At 40.6% G+C, this 14,343-nt stretch overlaps 1 protein-coding gene across 1 annotated transcript in view; it reads right to left on the reverse strand.

Moving 5' to 3' along the window:
* MAP3K20 (mitogen-activated protein kinase kinase kinase 20) overlaps window positions 1-14,343 on the reverse strand; it is an 83,137-nt gene that overhangs the window by 13,739 nt on the left and 55,055 nt on the right. Inside the window, exons 11-15 of the mRNA XM_062498202.1 lie at window positions 8,595-8,639; window positions 7,667-7,697; window positions 7,408-7,547; window positions 6,178-6,240; window positions 5,076-5,168 (exon numbers count right to left, since the gene is read on the reverse strand). Coding sequence (XP_062354186.1) covers window positions 5,076-5,168; window positions 6,178-6,240; window positions 7,408-7,547; window positions 7,667-7,697; window positions 8,595-8,639 — 372 coding nt within the window. The remainder of the gene's footprint in view (window positions 1-5,075; window positions 5,169-6,177; window positions 6,241-7,407; window positions 7,548-7,666; window positions 7,698-8,594; window positions 8,640-14,343) is intronic.

The following is a 14,343-nucleotide window of genomic DNA, read 5'->3' on the forward strand; positions in this document are numbered from 1 at the left end:
TGTCTGGATAGCACATGCCAAGCCTACAGATCACTGAGAACCTGTCTGTGCTTCTGCAGACATATCTGTGACCAAGGCAGCAAGGCTGTGGAAGGCAGCAAGTTAATTCAGTGGCCAAGGTATAAAAAGAAATCTTCAGCTTAAAAAGTCTAGAAAGTCAAGAGAACAAAATACCTACCTGAAAAGTCTATGTCTCTTCAGGGCTAATAATTTCTAAAAGGAATCCCCAGTCTAGCACTGCCTACACAAGGGTTTTTAAGGGTCTTGGCTTGAGTTCAACTTCAGTTACACATGGATGCTACAGCTGGAGCATCCCAGTGGAAATGATGGAGTTACAGCAGCTCCACCTCATGCAAAAACAATACATGGTCCTGAAAAGTCTTTGGAAGAAAATACCAGGACCTCAGATCACCTGCATTGATCCACCTACTTGGCAGACTACATTATTCTGTTCTTAATTGTGGTAGCATTATTTTAATGTGGCTATGGTTTTATTTTAAAGCTTAAGTAGTTTTTTGTGTCACTTCACTGACTACTTGCTGGAATAGGAGCAAATCTATGAAAATAGCACACAAACACAGCTACTCTGATTCTTGCATTAACTATTAGTCTTTAGTAATGAAAGCACTGTGCTTTGACATGGAATTAGAGAGAATTTAGAAGATGAGCTTTTGAGATAAAGATAAATAACCCCATACTAGAAAGTCAAGGTAGCTGTGATTAATTTACAAAGGAAGGGTCAGATAAAACCAATTCCTCCTCCATTTTTATTTACTGAAGTGGGTTAAAATACCTACAGAGCATGGAGAATATAAATGACTGAAAAACTGTAAAACTGAAATTTCAAATTTTATACCTTGGCTCTTGCTTTATTTTTAAGAAAGTAAAGAAAGAATTTCTGAGCGTTGATATAGTGGGAGGGTAGAGAGGAACAAGCAGCAGAAATGGTCTCAAGCACTTGTGAGTGAAACTACATTCCAGTTACAACTATTGCAATACTGTTTTTTTCTTGTACTGCCTGCATTTTGCCAGCCTGGGCTTCTCCACATGAAGAGGCGGTCACAATGTTGCTTTAAAGTAGCCTTAAGAGTACATTACCTTTGCCACTACATATTAAAATAATAGCATTAAAATGTATCTCAGTTCACATATTCAAGGCTAGAAAATAGTTCAGTTAGCAGATGGTTTTGAAGAGGCCCTGCTCCTTACCTTGTCAAATGGAGGGAGAGGTAAGTGGGGAAAAATAAGGCGAAATGGTGAGCCAACTTCAAGGCTTTGTGTTTGGATATAGGTCAAATTGTGCCACTCTCAGTAAAAAATGAAAACATTCAATGGCATAGTGAAATCTGCCCTTCTGAGAACCAAAACTAAAGAAAGCATCAATAGAAGGCAAAAAGACTGTAAGGCATCCTTCTCAAGGGGTTTGGTGATTCATCAGTGTGGAGCTGACATAGCTCAGGCACCTTTCCCTGATTGGGAAATTTTAATGAGCCATCTAGGATGAGAAAAAGCCATTGAAAATTCCCCCTGCAGTCCTGCAAATCAGCTCAAGCCACAACTGCCAGGATTTGTTGTTTTACTCTCCATCTTGGACTTAATTGGTGGTCCCCTGTTTTTTCTTTTAGTTTGTGGGGGGAAAAAAAAAGTCTAAATCTATCACCTTTCAGCTCATTGGGAATTGTATACAGAAAGGTCATGAAAAGGCAGTGAATGGAAGTAACCACATAACTTGAACTACAAGAGTTGGAAAAGAAACCTCTAAAAACCAGGTTAGCTTTGCAGCGCTCACTCCTGATGCATTCAGAGAGCACAAAGGTCAACTGAGCTTTTATCGCCTCCAAAGATGCAGCTAAAAAAGGAAGGAAACTGTAATGAAATGACTGCATCTGTCAGCTGGTGGAAACCAACATAATCCCACTACAAGATGAAGTTTAAATTAGATAAAAAATATGGGGCTGGTAAAGCTGTTTACTGGGAAGTCAGTGTTTCATTCAGCATACAGAAAAGGCTGAACATTCAAATGCTGTCCTGGAACATATCCAGCAGGATCCTTGCTAAAAGGCACTGCCATTCCTAAGGCCCTTAAGTTTCTGCCTGCTGATGAAGAAAGGTGTGCAGGCTGATGGGGCGCAGTGCAGTGCCCAGGAGAGGACACCTGGGCCCTGAGGAACCATCTTCACACCACAGATGGTGCTGCGCTCTCACCAGCCAAACACATCTGAATTAACTGGCACCCCTGGGTCCTGGACCAGCTTCTCCAGCACTTTTATATCTGCTGGTATTGCTGTATGTCATGATGCACTCCATGGCTGCACCCACTCCACAGCTTTAGTTTGGATCTGGAAGCTTTCATCCTATGTGTTCATCCTGTCCCATGCTTGGGCAGAGCCACCCCCAGTGACATGGATGGGCTTGCTTCCAGGTGCAAGGACATCAGCAGATGCACTACAATAACTAAAGGGAACTCAACCCAGAAGACCAGCACAGAGCCAGCCTGGTGTAAAACCTTCCAGCATGACCTGTTCTCCTTACAGAGCCCTTCCTGCTGTGCTGCACCACCTCCCTCCTGGCTGAGCCTAATCACCTCCCTCGCTGTACACAAGTCTAGCAGCCAACACATCACCCAGGGAACACACACCCTCAATGTGTAACCCAGATTTGAGCTTATTGCCTCTTTTTCCTCATGATTAAAACAGGAGAAGTGCTTCTTAGCTAGGCAGCTGGTTAGAGGGACTGATTAGGGTAAAGTTCCTTTGAGAAATTTATTTTAAACTGATGTAGGCCAGCTTTTTAGCTATAAAGATGGTGGAAGGTATGATCCCAAGTGCTTCTGGTGACCCACTTTTACAGGAACAGGCACCACTCTCTAACAAAAATGAGACAATAAAAGAAGCTTAAACTCTTCAGTCCTGTTTTCACCCTTTCTCAGTTCATTTTGGAACAAATCTAGGTGGCAACAGTAGCTGGCTCAAAGCAGCCGCTAGGGGAGCCAGAAGATTGTATGCAGGGGTCTTCAAAGAAGCAGGCTAGCCAAATTTCCTGTGCAGTATGTACCACACCAGTCTTTGTTAGTGTTATGTTTAATGCAAAGTACTTGTCCATGTTGGCCCTAGCATCCTGCCCAAAGACTCAGACAATCTGCTCCTTCCAGCTCACTTTTCCAAACTGGCTCTGCTGCAACATCTTTCAAGGCAGATACAAGTTAATGTGCAGCTCTCAAGAGAGATGTTGCCAGCCCAGACATATTCAGATGACAAATTGTGCATTCCTGGAATGGAATCACAAAGCACATGGGTGCTGCAGCAGGGCAGCTGATGGGGAAGGCACGCCTGGCATGCAACCAGAGCTTTCAGAGGGAATAACTTCCTCAGAAAAGGACCCAACAGCACACAGAGCAGACAGGACCAATTAGGAGCTCACAGGGAAGGCAGGACCAAATAAACAAGGTTGTAAGAAGACTGCAGAGTTATGTCAACACTACACAGGCCCACTGAACTAACTCTGCCCTGTCATAACAATTCAGCTTCTGTCCCATAGACTTTGCATACAGTCTCATTTGCACATTTTTCTGTCACTACTGAAACATCTACTCATCTTCAAACTTAATGAGGTGTTAAGTAAAACATGAGTATAACATCTCTCTCTCCAGTGCTCAGGGGTCTGTTTGCTCCTTCTCTTGCTCTTTCCTGGGAGTGGTTGCCCAACTCCTTGCACTATGGCTCACAGCCCATATTGGAAATGGAAGGGAGATATGAGCTTTTTTTTTTACAGACTTTTAGTTCCTTCAAGAGTTGGTTGCACATGGGAGAGAAGAATGCACACCTACTAAAAAGCAGCTCTACAGCTGCATAAGTAGCACGCATTCAAGAACACTGAGACAGTCTAAGTAATTCACATAGTGATAAATAAGATTTTTATAGGAAAAAGAAGTACTCAGGATAAAAGAAACAAACTAAAAAAGGAAATCTCCAGACAAAAAGCTTTTTCAAATTGATGGAATTATTTCAGAGTGAGTACAAGTTCCTACTAAGTTCAAACCTAAATGCTTTCTCTGCAAGCACCACCAAGTACAGAAATCAAGAGACTTCTGCAAACAATATACCCTGAAAGCAAAGCAGCCAGATAACACAAGATCAAAGTCAGCCTCCCACAAGTTTAGGGTGGACACACAATGCAGATTTATCAAATACAAAAGGAAACAAATCCTGCTGTCACAACCCCTGACTCTAGCTCAGAAATGCTTTGCACACCATTTCCACATAGATGATTAATTCTAAAACCCTTGAAGTCAGAGTACATGGAAAGCTGGACAAAGCAAACAAAAAGCATGGGACAAACCTCACTCTTGAGAAAAAACAATGTGGTAGAAATCCGTTGCTGGAACATCTGGAGTCGTTAACGCTCCTGTTACACAGGGTGTATCAAGAGCTGCTTGAACCAGCTCATCGCGAGCTCCTTGAACCAGCTCGGCTTGGAGCTGAGGTTTGATCAGGATGTGGCACACTGGCAATTGCTGAAGCACAGCAGTTTTGTTCAATGTGCTGCAACTACCACTCCCTCCTTCTCCAGCAGCATGAGGGCACATGGTCTCCACCACGACCAGTCCCATCCTGCCCAGCCAGCAGCCATGCATACCATGTATTTTCTGAACTCCTCTTGGTTGCATAAAACAGTATCTCCTTTCTGCTGAGACAAAAGGAAGTCTGTCCACCAACACCAGGCATATGCCACTGCTCAAATGTGAGTGTTTTTTGGTTTTTTTTAAATAAATGGATTACCATTTCAGAACCATTGGGATAAAAGGAACAAATTACAAAAATAGCAATTTAAAAATTGTTCACAAGGAAACAAAAGCTTTCAGCCAAAACTTTCTGTGCCATTCTTCTCTTCCTTGCCTGTTATGGGGGAATAGTTCCTCATCACTGATGCAGCCCCATTTGCCACCTTGACATTCAGTCAACACCCTCCAAAACAAGAGGATTCTCATGCCAATTTATCTTTTGTGTTCAGAAGGCACTGGACCCTCTGGGTAAGGACTCTTAACCAAACCAACTGATCTAGCACTCCCAGCTTACCTTTGGACCATTTCCCGGCTTCAAGTGATAACCAAAAACAAGTTCAAGATTCACTACTTTCTCTATGCTTTCTTCAGCTCCACCTGAAGAATCCTGCCAAAAAAAAAAAACAGGCAAAGGTGAGAATTCACATCTACCACAACCCACTGGGAGACAGGAGCACACCCTTTGGTGGCAGAGAGGATTTGCCTTTCAGGTGCTACAAGTCTGGCAGGCAGCAGAAAGGAGACATCACACTCCAAGAGGGGCAAGGGCTTCTGCATGGGCTTAGGGCTGGTAGTGGATGGCAACTGGGAGATGCTGCACAATTTCTGCTCCTGGCTGAGATGCTCTGGCACGGTGCAGCGTCTCTGCGAGCATTGTGGCAGCCTCTGCCATTGGAATTGAAGCTGGCACAGCAAGGCAGCAAAACTCTGACTTTCATTTTCTCCTCCAGGGAACACAGTTTTGCTAGATGCAAATTGGCTTTATGTGGATTTCACTCTATAGCTGTGCAATAAATTATGACTAAAAAAGCGACTTCAGGATTTGGAGTCTAGAATTCCTCGATGAGCTCACGGAATTAAAAAAGGAAAATATCTGCTTGAGCAACATCAAGGTTCCAAACACTCTCTTCATTTTGCATGGGTCTTATTACTGATGTCAGAAAACGAATTGGTTAATGTAAGGGTGACAAGACACTGAATCATCCTTCTTCCTTCATCCTTCTTCCTTCATAACATTAGCAAACTGGGGAACAATGGGTTTATTCTGGGCCAAGAGTCTGCTGTTCTTCAGTGGTGACCAGTTGGTGGCAGCAGTTTGGAGGAATGGCTCTTCAAAGTAATTCTGATTAATGACACCAAACAAATTGCAACCAGTTGTCATTTAATTTAATTCTACCAGCACCATGATATAAACTTAGAACCTTCTTGAAAACAACTTCTGTTTTCCTATTATTTTTTCTGATGCCACCCATTGCTGCTGTTGAATCTCCGCATTTGTTACAACCCTCAGTAGGAATGCAGTGTTGCCCTCCCCTGAATGGGGGAAAGTTGAGACATGAGAACAGTGAAATATTACCAGCACGAGAAGCACATCTTATATCAACAGTGAGACTTACCTTAATTAATGGTGGAAAATGAAACAGATTTAGGTAGTCATGGGTTAACTTCTCAATAGCAGTCTAGGAAAAAAAAAATCAATAAAACCAGATGGGAGTTATTTAATAACTCATCCTGCAAACACCAGCATGAAAAACAGCACAACCCCATGTGCTCTCTGTTTTACACTGTGGATACATTAGGGCATGTGAGTTGAGTTTAAAATATAGCCCTGCTCTGGAAATTGTTGTGGTAGATTGGCCCTCGTTTGCATTCAGAATCAGATCTGCTTAATCAGAGAAAGAGATGTTCAGGGGCTTGTTTTTGTTGTTTTTATTTATGCTCAAATCAACCCAGGAAACTGAGATCTTTCATTGTGGACATTATTGACTTTATTAAGTTTCAATAATTTTCCCTGTAGGAAATGTAAATTAAATATATCAGTAATGGTGTGTGGGCATGGAAAAAATGGCTGATGAGCAAAATGGGAATAAATCTGTGTGACTTACAAAGCTAAATTTTCAGGACAGCAATTACAATATAATTATCTCTTTATTAGCAAATTGTGATCTAAAATCATTGAGACCCAACAGAATTATAGATGCTGCTTTTATAGAATCCTTTTTCCAAAGCTGACTGCCAGACAACTGATCTCTCTCCTGTGGCTACAGTACTAATACCATTACTGCTCTCATGATCACATTTTCCAGACCATGATTTTCCTAATTCATTACAAACATTAGATATTTAAAACATTGTTTTAAAGCAAAGTTCTAAGAGCAAAGAAATCTGTGTGTCTATCAGCTTTAAAGTTGTTCAACTGAGTTTTGTTAGTCTAAATATACTTTACTCTATAAATGAGATGTGGAAGTTGAGAAGCTTAGATTTCAGTTCAAGAAACCGTTTTTTATCTGTTTCTCCTTCAGCTAAAGGGAGATCTCTCTGAAGATTCCCAAGCTTTTCTGCTGGGAGAATGGCCCTCCTAGATGAATCTGGAGCAGTACAGCCACACAACTCCCAAGAAAAACAAGAACTACAGAGAATAAAGATCACAGCACATTTTCATGCCTCATAAAATGTTCATGTTGCTTTGAGTTCTAGATCCATATTAAGCTATAATTCTGTTTATTTTAGATACCAGATATGTTCTCTATTTAGTTTTGTCACTTTTTTTGTTGCTAATACTACTGAAACCCTATAGACTCCGTAATACTCACACTACTGCAACACTCAATATACGCTAATAATACCTTCAAATGGATGATGTGTCCTCTAGAAACAATTCCCATGTCCTTTAAATCCTCTTCTTCTAGAAGAAGCAATTGCTTCCCAGTGATATGATGTTCCTTAAACAAGCTAGCATAGACACTCATTTCACCAGAAGTATCGCCTTAAGATAAAAGAGGTTATTCAGAAATCCACATGGCACTTGATTGGAGGCAGGGAAAAATGAAAAAAAATGTATTAATTCATATATGTGAATATGAAATGACATATGAATAGTTTTACCTTTTCTAGTAAGTTGTTGCATCCAGAAAAACTGCAAAAAAGAGGAATCAATCTTGAAGTTCAAATTATCAAAATCCTGTATTACAGTTATTTGGAGTTCACAAGTAATTATCCTTTTCAAAACAAAATTTAAAAATATTCCTCACTTTGGGATAAATTACTCAAGATTCACCCATGCAAGTGATTACTTCTCTTTAGCTTTTCAAACTGCCTTCCATTTTGCTGCCACCTTTCTTAGTTTATTGCCATGAAGAACTGAATTGACTAAAGCAGAAGCTGAGAAATGTCACGTGCTAAAAGGGCTGAAGTGAAGGAGCCAGGACTTTTATGGATTTTGCACTGGCTTTCCAGACAGCCTTTTGGTAAATGTCAGCCAAACAACCCCATGATGCACAACACATAAAGGGAGTGCTTGACAGAACATAAAAATCATTTTGACACATCACTATGCCAGAGATAAATCACTGATGCATCTTGTTTAGCCTTTTAACTGAATAAAAATGTGTAAAGTACTCAATGCCATTATTTTATATGATAGAGATGCTGCACACCCCCTAAAAAGCCCTAAACTTTTTTTTTTTTTTCAGTTAATTGCCATCCAGGTGGCACACAGTGGGATAAAACCTTTGAAATGATTTTGTCCTGTCCAGGGTCGGGTCATTGGGCACTACAACATTCCTTAAATAAGGACCCAGGAATGCCACTATTTGCTGGACACTGGAGAATGTGGCTGCTTTATGAAGGTAACTCAAATCTTTAATTTTCTTCTGGTAATTTTCAAGCCTTTCTGGGACACAAGTTTCACCAAGCAAACAGCAGTAAAATCTCACCTAGATGTTCTGATCCAGCCTTTCCTCCCACCATGCCCACTGTAATTTGTTAGAGGTCCAGCAACACAACCCTGGCCACATTAACAAAAAATACTCACCACATCTTCTTCGGTCCATGCACAAATATCAAAGGAGGGCAGCAACTGTGTGAGAGATATGAATTGAAAAGAAAACCATCTGACCATTTTTCTCCCCTCCACCCAAATTTTACGCTGGTGGGTGATAATATTCTGTTCCTTTCCCCTGCTAAGGGCAGAACCTTAGGCTGCAACTCATATTGATGTACTAAACCACTGGATTCACATTGACTGTGGACTGGCTCCAATAGTGTGCTGGCAGTGTTAAATCAATCCTGTCCCTCTCTGCAGGTAAAATTAACAGCAGATCTCCAGCAAAAACAACCTAGGAAACAAAAGTAAACCATCTGATGGCAAGGGACTCTATCTGCCTCTCCTCTTGGTTCTGACACTAGAGGAAGGCTTTTGCTATGGCTTTGGTACCACTTGATTTCTGCAATGAAAATAATGCTGAGATTATGACTCCCTCCCTGATGATGGATATTTTCTGCAAAAGGAAGGAAAACTTTCACTGGAGAGCAGCGAAAACAGAATTTGGAGTCCAGCCACTGAAGACCTCCCACCCATGTACAGACAAGTATCTCTTGGTTTCTGCCACTGCTTTGTAACCAGTTCCATAAGGCTGGAGGAGTGCAGCACTTCCCAGCCTCCTCCTCTTTTTTGGATTCAAGATGGTGTTAGCTCTTGAAGTACTAGGAAACAACGGAGGAATGGCTGCATTAAAAAAAAATTCTGGGATTATTTGAAAAGTGACAAAGATATCACTGTAAAAGCAATTGCCATTTTACTCATTCAAGGATATGGTATCCCAAGTGTCACCTTCTTGGCATTTTTATCCAGCTTAAAGGGTTAGCATTAATTGTAGATCTGCATTTGGACAGTCAGTGTCTCCCAAGAAGCCAAATATCATGATGTAGTTGCAAACTCTTTTGATGTAGCTAACAGTGACTTATGAGAGACTCAGCTTGGTTACCCATGAGCCCCCATGGCTTTGTCACCTCCTTCAGAGAGCCCAGCCACCCCCAGGCTCCCCAGACCCACCCACAAGCCAAGCATGTCCCCTAGGCAGCCCCTCAGCCCAGCACCTCCAGCTGCACACTAACAGCAACTGGGCAGAGTGCTGTGGGGCAAAAGCAGTGCTAGGGGCAACACTTAAGCACAATGAAGGGCAAGTGGCAATCATGAACACCCTCAGGAAGCCATGAGTTGTGCCTTTTGTGAGTACTTCTAGTCAAACTGGCTGGTGCTGCAGCAGGAGCCTGGTATAATAATCTGTACAGCTGAAAAATTTACTGCAGAAGTCCAATAATGCATTTTTAGATGTACAGTGGTTTTTTGCAGCTTTCTTCATGTTTAAATATAACCAGTGGCAGAACAGTTCTGTATTGTTTCATTTTTTTTTTTAAATGGGAGAATAAAGGAGAAATGTCACACAGTTAGTAATACAAAAAAGTGACTTAAAAGCAGACAATAAGGAACCTCTTGGAACATCAGCATTTTACACAGTGACACAAATGCATAAAATTTACTGTCAAAATGTTTATTGCAAAATAGAAGTTTGGAACAAAAGAGAAGCAAGGGAAAAGTTCACACCAAAAGAAATTTTATGACACCAATCGAGGAAATTGAATACATTGAAGGATTTCTTTTTGTTTGTTTGCTTTGGTTTTACACTGAAAAATCAAATCCACAGTGGGAATAAAACAAGACATGGTATGTCAAGTGCAATAAAGAGGATAACTGACACTGCAAGATTTTACCACACAGAAGTGTAACATTGCATGTACCACACAAATGATATATTCAGTTTACAGCGCAAGAATCTTGGCATAGGCATTGCGCTCAGCTTTGCTTTTTCAGAATGGAAAATGAAGTTTTCTAACACTGTGAAAATATTTCCTATTCGAATTCCATCAGTTAAAACCTGAAGCGTAAATAGCATCAACTCCTACTATTCAGTACAAAACTTCTTCAGTAGTGCAAAAGCAAGAAATGCAGTGGACTATAACTGACTTTAAAAGGCATATGAGTATTTAGCACACAATATAAAATGTTAAAAGAATGTTGTCGGTTCTACAGTTTTAAAATTAAATCTTCACACATCAGAAATCTCTGTGCAGATTTTACAGTGTACACTAAGTTGAAGCCTGGGGGAAAGGGGAAAGGTCTCTCCTCCAGATTCCTACCAGTGCATTTTAAGGGCTGTGAAAATTACTAAATGAACTTACTTTCTCTACCTGAACATTCTACCTAGGACTGTAGTTAGAACCTCTGTCAAGTCAAGAGGTCTTATTAAAAACCTGTAAAAGCTGCCTGATTACAGACAAAGGAAGTACAGCACTAAAGACACACAGTAAACACCACTCAGTACTTAACAGCTATATGCACAATACAGATCTATTGCTACTGCTGAGAGCAATACCCATCATTACTGTGTCAGATACTCAACTCAGAATAAACACTTTAAAACCCAGAAGGAAAGGGAATCAACATCTAAGAAAACCTCTGGAATGATAAGCAAATGACAAGCCATGAACATGACTATCACAAGAGGCCATGCCAGACCTCACCTCCAGAAAGCCCTTCCTATCCAGAGAGGACAAGCTCCATGTCAGGGAGCACACAATGGCTGGTGATGCAGCACACCTACACACTGTACCTTAAGCCACTTGCCACTCCAAGAAAGTAGTGAGGTCATCACCACAAAAATTACTAGATCAAAAGTTTTCTTTCAGTAAGTCCCATTTCCATTTTTTTTCACCACCACTGAAGGAAAAGAAAGGGAGTTGGACATCCTGTCTTGGTCCCAGCTGACCATGAAGCAAGCCAAAAGTCGACCCTCTCCATTCTTCTCTGAGGCCATTTACCCACCTAAGTTAATGTTTGTAGTACAGCAGCCTGGTAAAACCACAACGTTTAGGCCTGGTTCTTACCCTTCCCCTCCATCAAATGCAGTGATATTATTTTACTGGAAATACCTTCAGGCTTTATGGAAGACAGAGGAAACTGGGAACCCAAAAGGCCTGGCAGGGTCTAGTGAGCTGAGAGGTGTACAAGGCACAGGAAGGCTTTTAGTGGTTTGTTCTGGCTTTGGCCCAGAGCAGCCAGAGAAATGCCTTCTGGGTTTGGTTAATGCTTTCATAAGGTGACACACTGTGTGGCTGTGGACTTTTGTGGAGATTTGTATAACCTGGTGATGAGACAGGCAGAATATGGACTGGGATACATTGCAGAGCAAAATCAGGTGTGGAAGATTAAATACTCTGACCTCCAATCACCATATCTGCCCACCAGAGCCATTTTCAATACTTCTATCTATTGAGAAGCGTTTCAGAGGCAGAAGCAACACAGCTTGATTCTCACATCTGATAACTAGCTTGTAAACTGGAGAAACCTGGTTTGAAACTCATCACAGGAAAGTAAAAATGCAATTAATACCACTGCTTTTTTAGTAAGCACAGCCACTATCCTAAGTGTAACACTATCTCAACTCTATCAGAAGAGTTTGTCATGTTATCATCTTATCTACAATTCAGAGGTCACCTTTGCTACTTAAAATGCGCGGGGAAGTTTCGGAAGAGCTTAAATTTTCCCTTAATATAGTTTAACTTGCTTTGAGAAACAACAAGGGGGAAAAAAGCAAAGGGGAAAGAAAATAAACTACCTTGCTTCTTTAAAAAATACTGAAACAAGCATATTGTGAAAATTACTACAAGCATGTTACCACATTCTAATGATGTTTGCTGATATAAATTATAGCCCCGGGTAAGCACAAAACCTTGAAGACAGACTTAAACCTTGTGATGTTGCAACTATGAAAATCTATGTCACACTGCTTAAAAACTATTTTTATTTCTGTAAAGATTAAGGAGTGAATTTACAAATTCAGTTAAAACCCACACAAATAGAAATGTGCATGAAGTGCTCCAAGATTGTCAAACACCAAAAAAGTGCAAAATATCAATGCTAGGAACAGATTTTTTGGCGTTTTTGAAATCGAAATGTACTGAACCAATTTTTTTTTTCAGTTGTACAACCCTACACTTCTTATGTAATTTATGCACAATGATACACATCTTAAGACCTAAAGTGCACATACTACATTACAAAAATCCATCAAATTTTGCAGAGTGCAAAGTGGCAGTTACAATAATAGTATCATTGCTGTAGGTGTTAGCAGACATAGACTTACAAAAATAGTACAAATCTACACTGGAAAAGGCTATTTGATCTTATTTCCATTTCATTATTTGCCCTTCCAAGTTTCTTTTTCTCCCTAAAATAGGGTTGCTTTGATGGACCTAAGAAGCCATCCCCACCTGAGCCAAGAAGTTTCTCCTTGGGATACTTTGAACATTTACTGCATCATTTAAATGATAATTTCATCATGAGAAAACCTTCTGGATACAGGAAGGTTAGGTTCAAGTCAACAGATCTGGGAGTGTTTGGAAGGTTAAATGTTCCTGCAGGAACATCCTGCATCTCGGGTGGGTCTAATCCTGTGCAAACAGAATGGAGTAGGCCAGCTTAAAGTACAGCACTTGTGCCTTGCAGGTGACTAGACCAGTGCTGACACTTAAGGATAAAACAATTATTTCTCACAACCCAAAGAGGTGCCCACTTTGTTTTGTTGAGTGAACAGGTCATGATTTCAGGCCTGCTGTTATCTAATGTATCCATTTTTCTCTAAGCTATCCACAAAACACCATAATATGTAGGTTAGAGCTGTGTAACAGGCAAGTCTATAATTAAAGAAGCCACTCAAAAACAGAAGTTTTATAAAAGAAACCCTTCCAGTAATTGAGAATGGAATTTTGATGGCTTATTCCCACTACTGCTGAACTACACAGTAACATTTTTCTTTTGAAATGCTGCCCTTCTTCCTTGGCAAATATTTTACAACATTTTCCTTTCTAACCTGCATCTGTGTTCGCACTGGTTTCCCTCCCTCCTTCTGCATCACCACTAAAGGGGTCATCAGGAGAAACATCCTCACTGCTCTCAATGTAAGTGCCTGGCAGGCAATTATTGCAGCAGATTGTTACACGCTTGAGTTTTATGGTAAGCTGTAAGAGCAATGACAATACTTTAAAAGTAATGTAGCTGCAAAAAAATAGTTATGCAGAGACTAGTAAATATTCCTGACATTACTGCCAGATTCTACTACGGAGAATTTCACATAAGCCACAGGAGTAGGGCCCAAGCTGAAATGTCACAGTGCCTTCTTTTTGTCCTTTCCTAGGGATGGCACACGCCGCTTAACAGATACAACAGAATCAAAATTTACAAACACCGATTTTTGCTCGCAGGTACAAGAATAAGTCCATCAGAGTTAATGAGGCTTCATGGATTCACATTAACATAACTGAAAATTAGCTTCGAAATCACAATATCTGATAATAGATGCAGAGGTCTGATTGCAGTTTACTTTGCAGGAGTGAATTATATACACATGCACATACACGTGAGGGAGGAAAAAAAGAACATTTATACAAATCATCTACTAATAGGGATTATCTGGGTTCTGCTGCTATTCAGTTTTTAAATTATATATTTAACTAACCCCTCCCTTCCCCCTCCCCAGCTCCTCTCTTCCTAGAAACCTATGACTTCCCACAATGCTGCCTTGAAAAAGGCTGTAAATTAGAAACACAACAAACCCCTTCACTACAACAGTAAGAAAGAATGGATGTAGAGAATAGCAAAATTGGAAGTACAAGCATATGCATGTGACTGACAATTAAAAGGGTAAGGGAAATGACAAAAAACA

The sequence above is a fragment of the Cinclus cinclus genome, chromosome 9, assembly GCF_963662255.1.
Source record: "Cinclus cinclus chromosome 9, bCinCin1.1, whole genome shotgun sequence".
Taxonomy (NCBI): domain Eukaryota; kingdom Metazoa; phylum Chordata; class Aves; order Passeriformes; family Cinclidae; genus Cinclus; species Cinclus cinclus.